Here is a 14,060-nt window from a genome sequence, read left to right as displayed (position 1 = left end):
CAAAAATTTTAAGTCCAATCATCTACCAACCAACATCACAAAATTAATAATGAAAAAAACACACAGATACTATCCCTCTTTAACGACGAGCTTAAAATTGATAGAGAAAAAAAACACACGGATTCTAAAACTATCCCTTTTTAACAACGGGTCAAGCGCAGGGCCAAGAACTAGTAAATGATTTGATTCCGAGATGGATGACAAAATCTTTTCTGCTGCTTTTTTCCAGGGGAGAAATGCTCAGCAATTTCCTAGAAGACCAACTTTTAAGCATAAACAACTTTAATTCCATACTGAAATACTTGATCCGGCAATGACAAATGAACATACAACCAGATGTTGCGGAGATAATGGTGGAGTTGGAGCAGATGCCTGAGCAGAAGAATAGAGTATGCACAGCAGTATAGATTTCTGGCATTTATTGATCTGACGAGCAGGAGTACAAAGTTATTACTCTTGAGGGTCAATGTCTTGAAATCAAAATGTAAGCGAGAAAAAGCTAAATCTATAACCATTCTAGAGAAAAGTTGTATCCATATGCATTAGAATTATAAGGAAAAGTTGCATCCTATAATGACTGAGAGGAAGGATGAGTTTGTGGTGTTATTTGGCCACGATAATTATGTGCTGACATTATTTGGTTTTCGGCATATATGCCCTGAGAACTTGCAGGCATGAATAACCTCTCAGATTTTGATGATATACCGTCATGCTGAATCTCTGTAGGTACACTCATCTTGTCAGACGTTGAAGCCATCACATTTGAGCAAGATGTAGACATGTACAAACTCCCAGAAGCTGGAGGAACTGATGCCTTGGCCATTAGAGGCATCATACCCATACCATCTCACCTATGAGACGCCATGTACATCTTGTCTGGTTTCAAATGGAGTACACCAGTCCTTTGTGAGGTTGGACCAACACTTTCTTTGTGCTCAGACATTACTGGCATATAAACCATCTCAGAAGCAGGACGCACATTTATGTCTGTCATCTGAATATCATGCCTGAGAGACATTGGACTAACACTGTCATTCCTAAGAAATATTGGGTTTATCTCACTACTACAAGTCACAGGAAAGTACAATCTCTCAGAATCTGAAGCGTCCACAGTATCTGTCCTTTGGATTCCAGGAGCTAATGTGTCAATCCTCTGAGAATTTGGAGCCATATAAACCTTCTTAGCAGTTGATGGAGCAGTTTCAGTGCTTTGTGATATCAGGGGAAGTGGATCACCCCATTGAGAGGTTTGACATGGATATGTCCGCTCAGATACCGAACACAAGGACGATGATTCACTTTGCCCAGCAGCATCAATCTCAGCCGCTAGAGGCATCAGCAATGATACTTTCAGGTTAACTGAATCCCTTTCAGATATCGAAGACATGACCAATGCCCCTTCTTGCTTGGGTAATTCCGGCTCTCTCGTTGGTGGAGTAGAAGGCAATACTTCCACGTTTGATACATCCCCTTCACTTGGGGGCAATGGCAGGTATAAGTTTTCAGTCGGCAGATCATTCTCCAAAGCTAGAGGCATAGCTGGTGACACTTCTCTGCTAGGTAAATCACTCTCAGATGAAAGTGGCTGTGATAAGAATGTCCCTCGAGAACTGATTTCTGTCTCAGATGTTGGAGGATGAGGTAATGATACCCTTCTGGTTGGCAAGTCCTTCCATTGCTGTGCTACTGTTTTTATCTGTGTGTAAAACTGCACTCCGGCCTTTCCTGAGATTGTCAATAAATTTAATTTAACTTTGTACTCTGATGTGGTGTTGGGATGGGAAAGGGTGCAGCAGATATGTCTGGGTTTGTCCAAGATAAGAGAAAACTGTGACATACCACAGAAATTGAGATCACCGGAAAAAGATGCTTTTGAACCATTGACCGACGAAAATGGCAAAGGAATTGGGACAGCCACGTTTATTCCAACCTGATGGATTCCACACTCTTATTAAAATCTCGGTTTGAGTCAATACTTGGCTATTCGCTTAACTAAAACAAAATAGATGACTTGGTGACAAATCAATGAAAACCAAGTTGACATGAAAATTTCCCCAATCCTACTTAAAACGAATATTTAACATTAAAATGCACATTTCGTAATTGCTACCCAACTTAGTCAAAGTATCTGATGGTAGCTAACCTGAACAAACTTATATGTCAGTGAAGAAAATATACAAGATGTCGTCTTATACTAAATGTCTAACTTCCAGGTCTTGGTTGATGATACAATAAGTAGTTTCCTACTTCCCCACTTTAACGCAGAATAACTTTTCCATTCAAGCCAATTCAAGTAGATAGCACAGTCAAGACAGCTCCACATAAAGATTTTGGCCTTAGAAAAGCTAAAGCAGCTCTTGGTTACATAAAACAAAAAGGATCAGCTCACCAGCCCAGACTCAACATCATTCTGGAACTTCCTAGCTGCGACCCCAGATGTAGTAAAGATGGAAGCTCCATTCACATGCCTATAAGAAAGGACAATAAAAGAGTAGAAATAAGACATAAGTAACTTGGCTTTGTGAACAGAAATTTTTTGATGAGGGCAAATTTTGGCAATGAAGTGAGGTAGCTCCATTTTAAACCAGACAGACAGCAAGAGATGAGAGATAGATAGAGAGGAGGCACAAGTACATGCTCATTTCAATGTTCTAAGAAATTTATATATTACTTCTTGGGGCAAGTATGCTCAGTCCTGTATTTTTAGAAATAAATAATGGTAAAAAATAGTGTCAACATAATTAAGAAGTGTATTTAAAATAGTGTCAACATAATGGTAAAATACACAAGTGTATTTAAATAACTGTTTGAAGATCAAGTATATCAGAATTAAGAAGAATAACCTGTTTCTATTCACAATGGCAATGGCTTCTTCTAATCTGTCAGCCTGCTAGCGAAACAGATAATATGATTAGTAAATCTTGCTCAGGAAATTATGATGGAAAAATAGACTACCAACATGCAATAATATAAACTCAACTATAACTAGAATTACCTGCATACAAAGAAGAACTGGCCCAAACATTTCCTCCTGTTCAAAAAATTACATACATCAGTAATTTGCAAGTTCTTTGATTCTTGTTCCAGAGGATATGACCATCACGATCAGAGAATATCACCAACTATTAATTGCATCGACCAGACAAGTACGAGAAAAGAGAAGTGTACCTTGTAGCACTCCATGTCGGTTGCAGCATCACACAATATAGTAGGGCCCAAAAAGTTACCTTGCTCATATCTAGGAACCTACAAAAGCAAGGTAAATTCTTGCAGGTTTCCACAACCACCTAAACTTTTCATGGAAAATAGAATACAAGAATTTAAAGTGCATACAAAAAATTCCTTAATCAGGATTAACAGCATCCAAAAAGAAGTTTCTTACCGTGTAAATGAGACAAAAGAGCTTATGTGTACATATCATGAGAAGAATGCTAATAATGCCAACTGGATGAACTGGTAGAATTCATAGAGTAAGGTGCAGAAAACAAACTCATGACAGATATTAACCACAATTTTGAATACAACTCAATACAAACTTCACTTCCTAACATGGAAGTCATCTGGCCATGATTTTCGATCTTTTTAAAGCTCCAAGAAGCACAGAATTCCCCAGAAAATTGAAAAGAATAGCAGATTACCTGACATCCCCAACCCCTTTCCAAGTCGTTCAGCTGCAAAATCTGATGTGTCTTAAATTATGTATCACGGTTTGCTTAAGTAGCTAAGCCATAATATATGAATCAACAATTATTTATGTTGCAATTGCAATTTTGACTTTTCAATTTTGTAGGTCAAAAATGCACATTAAGCTGTCTAAAGAACAATTTCTATTGTTTTACCATACCTCAGCCATCACCGGCCACTAATCCTCTCGTGCTGTAGTAGTCAGCATCTTCTTATCATTCTTTCCGTATAAACCTTTACCACAACTATGAGCGAAAAATATCCATTTCTGATACATGACAACCAATCTATTAGCTGACTCCTAGCTACTACTACTGGATGAACTGAACAGATGTTGACGTCCTTCCTGGCCGCGTAACTTAATAGTGCTTATTGACCACTAATAGCAACTTCCATTATTAATTATCTATCCCCCTATTATTATGCAAAACTAACCTATGGGATAAATGATCCTGTTGGCACTTTTTATTCAAATTAGATTGAAGTTATAGGAACTGACAGTTCTATTCTCCCTCACTCTACTCTCTACCTATTGCAGACAAGGCAATCTGTTTCTAACTTCAGGACATATGGACGCCTGGCTATTTCTTTTCTTCACAGATGACCATATCCTTCTTTAATTTAGACAAGGGATACAAATTTGTGTCTTTTAGGTTATATAATTCTAATAGAACCTTTGAGAGTGTAAAGGATCCTCGTGAAAGTGCAAAAGTTACTGATACAAGATCCTAGAGGAACCTGCTGACATAAGAAAGAGATACACATGGAATCATAAACTAATTACAAAACCATAAACTGAAGAACATCCAATTCCAACAATCTTGATCAGAAGTCTTTGAAAAATGCATTTCATCTCCCACAATAAGCCACTCCCATTGTGATGGTCTTTGCACTAGCTCAGAGAATTTGAATCTCCAAAACACAATTCTTCATTTCACATCCATAGATTAAGTAGCAAACCCCTCTGTTTCTTTTTCAAGACAAAAAGACTTCCTTTCTATTATACAAGCCTAGTTAGAAAGACACCATTATTTTCTATCATGTCAGTAACCCAATTAATTATTTGAGAATGTAATTCAAATTCTCCATCTCTCTCTCTCCCTCCCTCCCTCTCCCACGGCCTGCCCCTAGAAGTTCATTTGGATAAACTTCTTGTATTGATGCCAAAAAGCAACTTCTTGTATCAATGCACGATTACTTCAATGATTAAAAGCTTCAAAAGAGTTTCCACATGGAACTCTGGAATGCATTCTATAAATCAAAGACCAACCATATAGAAAGCATGGCATGGCGTATCTAAAGAGATGTACTAATGTCCTCTACATCACATGATGCAAATTAGTTTATCATATACGTTGGCACTGAACTTTCACCGAATGGCTTATAGGATATATCCTCAAGTCAATAGGACTGCATGGACACAAAAAACTTGCCCATGTTATAAATGATCAGCAGACACAGAACACAAGCAAATAGCAGCTTTTCATTGGAAAGTCAACCGTGTTGAAACTACAATTACAATAACATATTCTAAAATGATTTACAAAGTAAAATAAAATAAAATAAAAAACTGTACCACTATATTCCTCCCATCAAGAAGAAGTCTAGCACCACTTTCAACACCACCTTGCACTAAACTACAAATGTGATCCTTTGCCTGAAACATCAGAAAACATGCCAAATAAGAAAAATAACAAAGATAAAGAGCTATGTCTGAGGATCTGATGTCATATAGAGCAGGTTAAGACCTCTTTCAAAATATAGAGTAGAACAAAAAACAAAAACACAAACAATAGGAATAGTGATGATAATAACAATAATAAAAAAGAAATAAAACCAAAAAAAAATGATATATAGCAAACTCAAAGTTGTGATACTTAGTTTAGACAGTTGCACATGTAGATAGATATAGTTTACCATATCAAAATATAAAAACAACCATCATAGGCAAAATAGGAATGATATATGAGTTTGTAAGAAGAAAAAAAACTCAGCTATATTCTTCCTCTGACTGATTATGGTTAAAAACAAGATCCAAGATATGCCAATACCTCTTTGCTAATAACTGGTCCAAGGTCAGCTCCAACCTCAGTTCCTGCATTGACTTTCAGTGCATTTGCACGATTTACAAGCTCCTGCTCCCTAAGATAAACAACATAAGTATCTGCCGTTAAGGGACAAAGTACAGACTAGGAATTTGCAGTGCAGAAGCATATCTTTAAAACTCTTAATATACTCGTGGAAGGAAAAACTTTACCATCAGCCAATGAGGGTTGAAGATCTTCAAATAGCTCAAAAAAGAGCAGATACTATTAAAACAAATCAGAAACAAACTGCATCCCCACCCTTAAGTCTAGTGGGGACACGGACGCTTTTATTTTTTAGATAGAACACACACAGATTTACTTCCACTCTTTGATATATGGAACAAAAATCTAAGAGAGTTTTTGAAAGCAATTTAGTAAACTATAAGCCTGAAATGCAAAATCTAGTTGAACACAAACAGTAGCTGAAACCAATATGTTGGAAATCCTTTACCAATTGCAACACCAACACATTCCAACAAAAACTCCCCATATAAAGGCAAGATGGATGTTTAAACAGTACAAAAGAAGATAAATACTATAATTAACAAATAACCTATACTCGACAAGAGAAAACAAGTAGTCCATCATTTAGAGGAATCATTTGTCAAGCCTCAATCTGGAACAAATGCTTCAGTTAGAACAAAAACGCACACAAAACAAGAGCAATTTTGGTCAACTTAGTTAACAAATGAAAAAAATTAAAAAGACAATATACCATGGAGCCAAGCCTCCCACAAATATAATTGTGCTTAAAGTCATGCACCTCTGCCCAGCAGCACCAAAACCAGCACCGATTATAGCATCCAAAGTAGCATCGGGATTTGCATCAGGCATGACAACAGCATGATTTTTGGCTTCCATATTAGACTGAGAAGTATCCATAGCTATAATCACCCAAAAAAAAAGAAAGGAAAGCATAACAAACCTCAATAGAGGCATTCTGCATAAGAAATGAAGATATACATACCTGAACACGTTTGCCTCTAGTTGCTGCCCTAGCATATGTGTGCATACCCGCCTTAATACACAAGGTATAGAAAATATTTAAAGTCAAGATTCAACTAAACAAAGTCTTAGTTTTTTTTTTTCAAAATTCTTCTTTGAAAAAATAGTTATGCTGAATTTTTTAAAGCATAACCAGTGAACTGCTAATCCGATACAGAGCTGAATGACAGGAATCACAGATAAAAATAGAATTTTACCCCTGGAATCATGAGGTTTGGAATGTCACACAAGTTATGAAAGCTTTTCTCTTGAAAATAGGAGGGGCAAAGATATGCCATCTTCAGTGTGTATTTATTTGAACAATTTTTCAAATAGCAATATTCCAGTGGAGTTGTATGAACTTTCACAGGACAAACTCATTTTTTACAGCATCAACCAAGGACTCTTGGCAACTTCAAAAACATGCATATTTATCTGTGCACATGTCAGTGTCGGGTTATTAATATCAAGAATAGCTTATACAAGCTCCCTTCAGCAACTTACAGTATTTGAACCAACCAAGGATATAGCTTTTACATCATCATCATCACACATGTAGTTGATAATCTCCTGAACAAAACCAAAAAATTAACTACAGATACATCAAAACTGCAATAAAATGCTTTCCCACCAAAACAAGTTATTAGCTTAGATCAGTTTCCAGAATAAAAAGTTCAGGGAGGCTGGGGTCCGCAAGCAAAGGGGCATTCAGAGTCAGCCATCTGACTAGGTTGCAATGATTCCATCTTTATTAAGTTAGACTCTGGAGTCAATACAATGGTCCCATCTCCTTGTGGGTTGAAGTGCCTTCATAAAACTATTTTTTTAGCATTATGATAGTAAATTTTCTATGAGAACAGCATCATAATCCCATTTTGAGGGCCTAAAGACAAAATTAGAACCAAGAAATCAGCTACAGATTCACCATTTTGCTCAACATAACTGATCCTGTAAGTCATGGAACTGGTCAGGTTAATACCAGTTGTTCACAGATTCTGATGTCAGTTACAAAACTGGTAGTCAAACTCTAGCAGATATTTTAAAAGTTCAGCCTGTACCCTTTTTACATGAGCAATGCTCACCAATCAAAGACCCAAAATCATCTACTTGCAATCCATTATTCGTTTCACCAGAAGAAGAGGTAGAAGAAAAGAATAATATCAGTAAATTATAAAAATAATAATAAAAAAAGCCATAGGAGTCCAATTAAGAAAAAAATGGAATTTCAGAGGAAGTGTCCGCAACATCTAAAAGTGACAATGACTCTTGGAATCAAAAAACTTACCTGGCCACCATGAACAACATTTAAAACACCATCTGGTAAACCAGCTTCTGCAGCCAATGCTGCAAGCATCATTGAAGCTCCTAGAACAACAGGCAGTTACTTAACAAAAATTTGCTAATCTAAGAGATTCACAACCGAAAAAAAAAAGGAAACTTGATGGTTTTAATAATAGTAGAACATATCAGTGGTAGAGAAAACGGCTACAGGAAAAATGTAACAACATAGCTAGTTTAGCCCACCGTCTCTTCTCAAAACCATTGTCAAACTTTATGTTGGCTCCTATTTCTGTTCAGTCCTGTCTGCTGAACTACAAGTAATCATCCGCACTTCACAAATTGATTTCTTGAACCTTTATTCAATCCAGAGATTGTCCACTTTGAACTAATTTAACAAAGTGCACCTGAAGCAGTTTTCCACTTTATTTTATAATCCTAATTCCTAAGAGTGGTATCATCTATTGGGGAATCAGACAAATGGAAGGACAGGAGCAAAGCATAAGGGATGGAACAAAAAGGGAACTTAAGAGGGAGGATAGGAGCAAAGCATAAGGAATGGAAGAAAAAGGGAACTTAAGAGGCTTTATTAAATTTTTTAAAACTCTTCATTTGCATTGCATTTGACATCCTTTCCACCAGCAGATAGGTTACTGAGACAACTTTACTTATGCAAACAATCAATGGATATTTTGTGCCCTTTCAGTTCAGTTACTCTATTTCTTGCTTAAGGCTTTGATTCAAAAGCAGAACATCTTGTATTGTGATTTCCATAATTCTCATGCAAAGATGCCAAGTGTTACAAGGTGTTTCATTCAATTATCTAGTGCGCCCACGCAAAAAGGCGCCCACCATTCTGACTGTATCCAGGTAAGTATGCAAGGCTTAGCAATTTCCCATCTTTAAAGCTGAGAAACATCCATCTTTTGGAACTCCCTTGGAGATCACAACTTCTAAAAAATATTTGATGAGCTCATCTTTTCAAACTCAAAAATTATATGCCTCTAGACTGTGGGGCGTGGGTAGGTCTAAGTTTAGATTTTCGGGCCTTCTTTCTCATTTGCATCTGGCTAGCAGAATTATTTAGACAAATTGAGAAAAAAACAACATATTTTTAAAATTCAACCATTCAATATGAAGTCTACTTTGGCAATTACATACATAATGCTGATATCCAGTATAATCCTACACATAAAAATGATTTCGCAAATGAGACCGAATTTTCTACAAAAGCGAGCTTAAATGGACACAAATCCAATATAGATACCTGGACATAGCTTTTCCAATATCACAAAATCACACATACCAATACACAAAACTCACTAAGTGAAACTTATAATATGCATTTCATGGCTGTCCCACTGCAGACCTATAAACTGCTACTAAACCCATTTCAATTTATCAATTCTCCCTCCATACTATTCACCACTCTGCCTATTTCTTCTGCCTATTTCTTAACAGCTCCCTCTGTTGTCTTGTGGTTTTTGCTAAAACCACTTGCTCATGAAAAGCTTCAGACCAAATAATATACACTTCAAATGCTTCCAGGAATATAGTACCTAGCCATCACCAGACCACTGAAAAATCTAGATCCTTATATAGAACAAACAGAATCAATAGTTCTAAGTCACTTAATTAGTTCAGGAGGACCAAAGAAGATAGGACTATCATTCTACTCAGAACACATCAGCAGTATTTCTCAGCAAAAGCTCAGAAGCTACAGTTATGAACACACAAGGACAAGCTGCGGCAGAGACACATATAAGTGAGGATGCACATTGCCCACCCTCAACTTTGAAAAATTTCTAAAATAGGCTAGGAAATCTCTAGGACAAACCTAATCTTGTCCTAAATTATAAGCTCCAAATTTTGTAAAATAAATATAAGAGCCACTTCAAAATATATTATCACAGACTTTTGAAGCCAAATAAACTGGGATCTGTTTTTCATTGAATGTCCCATTTTCAAGTACTGTAGGTGTCTATTGTGTAACAAAATGTATATAATTCAGCTGCCTTTTGTACTAGGTGTCTATGGACTATAATTTCAACAATTCATAAAAGTTGGGGCCAAACGCAATACCCATTTCTATGGTTGTCTATAACACAGTCTGTTGTTATAAAAGTTTCTATTGGCAGTTGTCCTACACCTACCAAAAAAACAGTGAGCTCCCTACACTCAGGCTCCTGGCTGAACCACTGAAGACGAGCTCAGTTAATATCAACAGGGTATTGAGATATAGGACTAATAAAGATAGAAGTCAGCCCAAGAGTTCAATTGGTGTCTTCAAAAACACATATTCTAAGTGTTACCAGATGACCACAGAGAATGCTTCTCGGTTTCAACTAAAAGCTAGTTGTTCTGTAGATCCTAGCAGAAAAGAGAGACAACAGCAGTAAAAAAGACACATGATGACAAAAAGTAGGTAAGATGAGGTAACATAAAGATGAATCTACTATTTCCTTCACATAATACAAATGATAGTGCATACCGTATTACAGGCTTCAGCAACAAATTAATAGATATTCTGTGGAAGCAAATATTATAATACTGACTATATAGCGAACCCATAAAGTTCAATCAGAAATATAACAGGCAAGTTTTAAAGTTGACGTACAAGAAGAAGAAGAAGAAGAAGAAGAAGAAGGATAAAGAATTACCAGGATTCTTCACAGATGGCTTCAGAATAAATGTATTGCCACATGTAACTGCAATAGGAAACATCTGTGGACCCAATAAACACTTATTTAGGATTAAAAATTTCAGGAATAGAGATAAATAAAATAAGCAGAAGTCCACCATTGCATACCCATAAAGAAATCATTTCTGGCAAGTTCAAGGGGCATATACCAGCACAAACACCAAGAGGTTCTCTAATACAATATGTATCAACTCCACTTGTGGCATTAGGAATAAACTCCCCCATCTGCAGAGTTGCCATACCACATGATTGTTCAACAACCTCTACAAGCAAAGCCAGGGAAAGAAAAGGTGGAATCAAGACAACTTGAGTTCAAACCCTAATTCAACTGCTTGAACTGAAACCATACAGAACAAAAAATCTGATATAAGAGAAGTATTAGATATAAAAATGATATTAACCTAAACCACGAAGCACGTCGCCTTTGGCTCCATTTAGTGTCTTTCCCTGCTCTGTTGCAATATTCTCCACAATCTTGTCCTACATATTTTTGCGAAAATGGTAGTGTCTTTCAGGTTCATCAATTTTCTGTGAAAACAGTAAGCAACTTATTAAGTACAGAAACAAAAGCATCATATTCCACATACTATATCCCTGCGAATGAGCTCTTGGAATTTGAACATGATCCGCTGACGCATTGTGACGGGCGTGTTTCTCCACATAGGAAATGCATGTTTGGCAGCAGTCACTGCAGCTTTGAACTCTTCATGGGTAGTCAAAGGAACTCGGGAAACAACTTCTTGAGTTGCCTGATAGTTTCATTTATTCAAAAGGTATATATCTACAAACGGCTCTTGGTGAGAAATTAATAGTATTAGAGAAACAAATTGCAAACTCAATGTATATTTGCTTACAGGATTTATGACATCAATACTTTCACTGGCTTGTGACTCTTCAAATTTACCTCCAATATAATTAGGAACCCTCAGCTATAACACAAAAAAATAAATAAATAAATAGACATGTTGCCAATATCACAAAATTAACAGATTAAGAAACTGATGACATATATCTTCTACATGCATCAAGACTTACAGGGTAGGTATGTTTTTCCAATTCATCAGCAGATGTACTTAAAGGCATGAACATGTTGGGTCTCCATGACTTAAAATTGTTCTCTGCAGCAGAAAAATATTTTTCTGTAAAGTTCTAATTTTCTTGCAAAAGTCAATCCAATGAGCATCAATTTTTCTGTTATTGGAATGCCAAGAGTTTATCTCATCAAGAAATAGCAGATTTCTATGAATAACTTACCACGATGTAATGAATTGAGCAAGCTAAGAAATTAAAAAGCATAGAAATGGATGACCTGAAAATTTCCCTTGACGAATTTTAGCTTTGAGATTGTAAAGATGTCTTGGTGTTGACTGAAACTCAGGATTGCTTTGCTTTAGAGTTTTAAGCACTTGACGCGGTTTTACACCAGCTTCCGTCATTTGCTTGATTTGTCTGACCTCATCCTCAGTAAAACGACGACTATAAGGATGCTCAGACATGTCCCTTAAAGGTTCATGGTTGTGCTCTCCATTTCGGATTGTAAGCACCCAAACATCATCATCTTTCTTACCTATGGCTTCAAAAGGACAATTGATAAGGCGTGAACATGCTTTCCTTTTGCGCTTGCTTTCATCCATCTTCCTTCTGTTGCGATATACACCTCCTCTGTCACAACCAAGTATAACTCTTCTATCCCTCCTGGACTTCTTAATAGTCACCACATATCCCTGGCTTGCGCCAAACTCACGGACATGTTTGATTAGCTCTTCACGATCCTGAAATGTACCAGGTGGCGGTGGAAGCATCAACCTCTCCGTAGTGACATCTGATTGAATCTGAAGTTCCATCTCCAGCAATATAAAAGTATATGGCTAACCAATAAAAGCATAAAATGTAAGCGAGGGAGCAACATTTTTATCCACAAAACACCAGAAATAACTAAATGACATTAAAAAACACTGATTCAAACCAAGGATAAGATGATAGGAGACAAATTATGGTGGATGAAGAGCCCATACACATATAAGTGCAAAATACTTCCCAGGAATAACACTTCAATTTCTACCTTTAGACTGCAAATGGAAAAAAAAACAAATAGATATAGTAGCTCCACTGTCAACACAACTTATGTTAATAAAACAGCATGATAGTTTTTTCTCTTTTCTCTTTCATTCTCTTTGTCAAATAAAGGCTAACCAGCTGATGCAAGGAATTAACTCAACAAGGATCAAACTTGTAACAAATTTAATATCTCAGAATCTCATTCGGAACTTCACACTGGCAAGGCGTTAACGAATAGTTAATCTGGATAATACATCCAATCAAGATGCAGCCTTTGGCTCATATGGGTTTGTTTAGATGGTTGAAGTTAAAATGGTTTATTTAGCTGATCATGAAAGCTGTCAATCCTCAATCATTTTCCTTTAATGTAACCTTTAGCTCAGCTATAAGGATTACTTCAGCAGCAAGTCTGGCAGTTACTTTCCATTTTAGAAGGTTTAAGTGTTGAAAAATGGTGTTTTGCTCAAACTTTCCCAGGATTCTTCTACTCTATTGCTAATTATCAACACCCCTGTTAACAGCTAATGTTTCATGGATTAACTGAAAGTGAACCCACAAGAACGAGCAAAATCAACTTCAGGAGTAAAATTTCGATTAAAAACCATCCATTTTTCCTTCCAAGATCTTGATAAAACCACAATTAGGCCAAAAAACACACTCAAAAATCAAAACCAAACAAGTACTCATCTGTACTAATTACTTAAGCAATGTCCGCCAATGGCAGAAGGCTGATTCCCAAAAAAATCCCAGTTGTGAAATCAAATAATCCTCTAACTTAAACTGAAAATGTAGTACAGCAAAGAAGTAGCAACAATCAAAAACCAAAAGAAAAAAGACTGACCTTTCCCCTTTTTTCTGCAGGACGGCACTGAAATCAATAAAATTATTGAAAAGGGGTTTCTTTAGTTGACTAGATAAAGCCAAAGATTTTGTGATGACCAAGACGGACTTTCAATCTTGCAGCAGCAGCACTACTGCTGCTTTAAAGACTACAAAAATGGAGGAGCTGGAAAAAGAACCCAACAAGGGTTCTTTTTTCAGTTTGGGGGGCTGGGGAGGAAGGGGAGAGGAGCCCAGAAAAAAGGAGAGTGAGGAAAGTGAGGGAAATTTTTTAAGGGTGAGGTTTTGGAATTAAGCCATGGATGGCATTGAAAACGATTGCAGGGGAATACCGTACACTTTCGGAGACAAATATAATCAGGGCCCTTCAACGATCTTTTACTAGCGCGTGTGCCTACAATCCTACAAATCTTTCCTTTTTTTTTTTG

At 36.7% G+C, this 14,060-nt stretch overlaps 1 protein-coding gene across 2 annotated transcripts; it reads right to left on the bottom strand.

Annotated features, from left to right (window-relative positions):
* Positions 1-392: 392 nt before the first annotated feature.
* On the bottom strand, positions 393-14,060 carry LOC113702365 (methylmalonate-semialdehyde dehydrogenase [acylating], mitochondrial). Of its 2 annotated transcripts, none has more exons than XM_072058530.1 (20): positions 13,634-14,060; positions 12,044-12,602; positions 11,770-11,852; positions 11,589-11,663; positions 11,322-11,483; positions 11,136-11,214; positions 10,843-10,997; positions 10,694-10,757; positions 8,041-8,120; positions 7,260-7,325; positions 6,739-6,789; positions 6,487-6,638; positions 5,736-5,826; positions 5,261-5,341; positions 3,169-3,246; positions 2,996-3,031; positions 2,844-2,890; positions 2,390-2,468; positions 1,840-1,930; positions 393-1,725 (listed from the first exon to the last, which is right to left on the bottom strand). In XM_072058530.1, exons 2-20 carry the CDS (start codon positions 12,576-12,578, stop codon positions 848-850), a joined length of 2,883 nt encoding a protein of 960 aa, XP_071914631.1. In that variant the 5' UTR covers positions 12,579-12,602; positions 13,634-14,060; the 3' UTR covers positions 393-847. The 2 variants fall into 2 exon arrangements, with proteins under 2 accessions (XP_071914631.1, XP_027079342.2); XM_027223541.2 differs by having other exon boundaries at positions 2,844-2,887; positions 13,634-14,058.

Source organism: Coffea arabica, chromosome 7e (genome assembly GCF_036785885.1).
Source record: "Coffea arabica cultivar ET-39 chromosome 7e, Coffea Arabica ET-39 HiFi, whole genome shotgun sequence".
NCBI lineage: Eukaryota > Viridiplantae > Streptophyta > Magnoliopsida > Gentianales > Rubiaceae > Coffea > Coffea arabica.
Note: the sequence above shows the minus strand (reverse complement) of the source record. Positions and strands in the feature narration are given on the sequence as shown.

Excerpts from the sequence above, each read along its gene's own strand:
- LOC113702365 (XM_072058530.1), bottom strand. The coding sequence starts at position 12,578 with ATGGAACTTCAGATTCAATCAGATGTCACTACGGAGAGGTTGATGCTT. Across the intron at positions 8,121-10,693 it reads GCCATCTGTGAAGAATCCTG|GAGCTTCAATGATGCTTGCA; the intron begins GTAATTCTTTAT and ends CTGTTGTTCTAG. Across the intron at positions 1,931-2,389 it reads ATGATGTTGAGTCTGGGCTG|GTTGGAATAAACGTGGCTGT; the intron begins GTGAGCTGATCC and ends GGAATCCATCAG.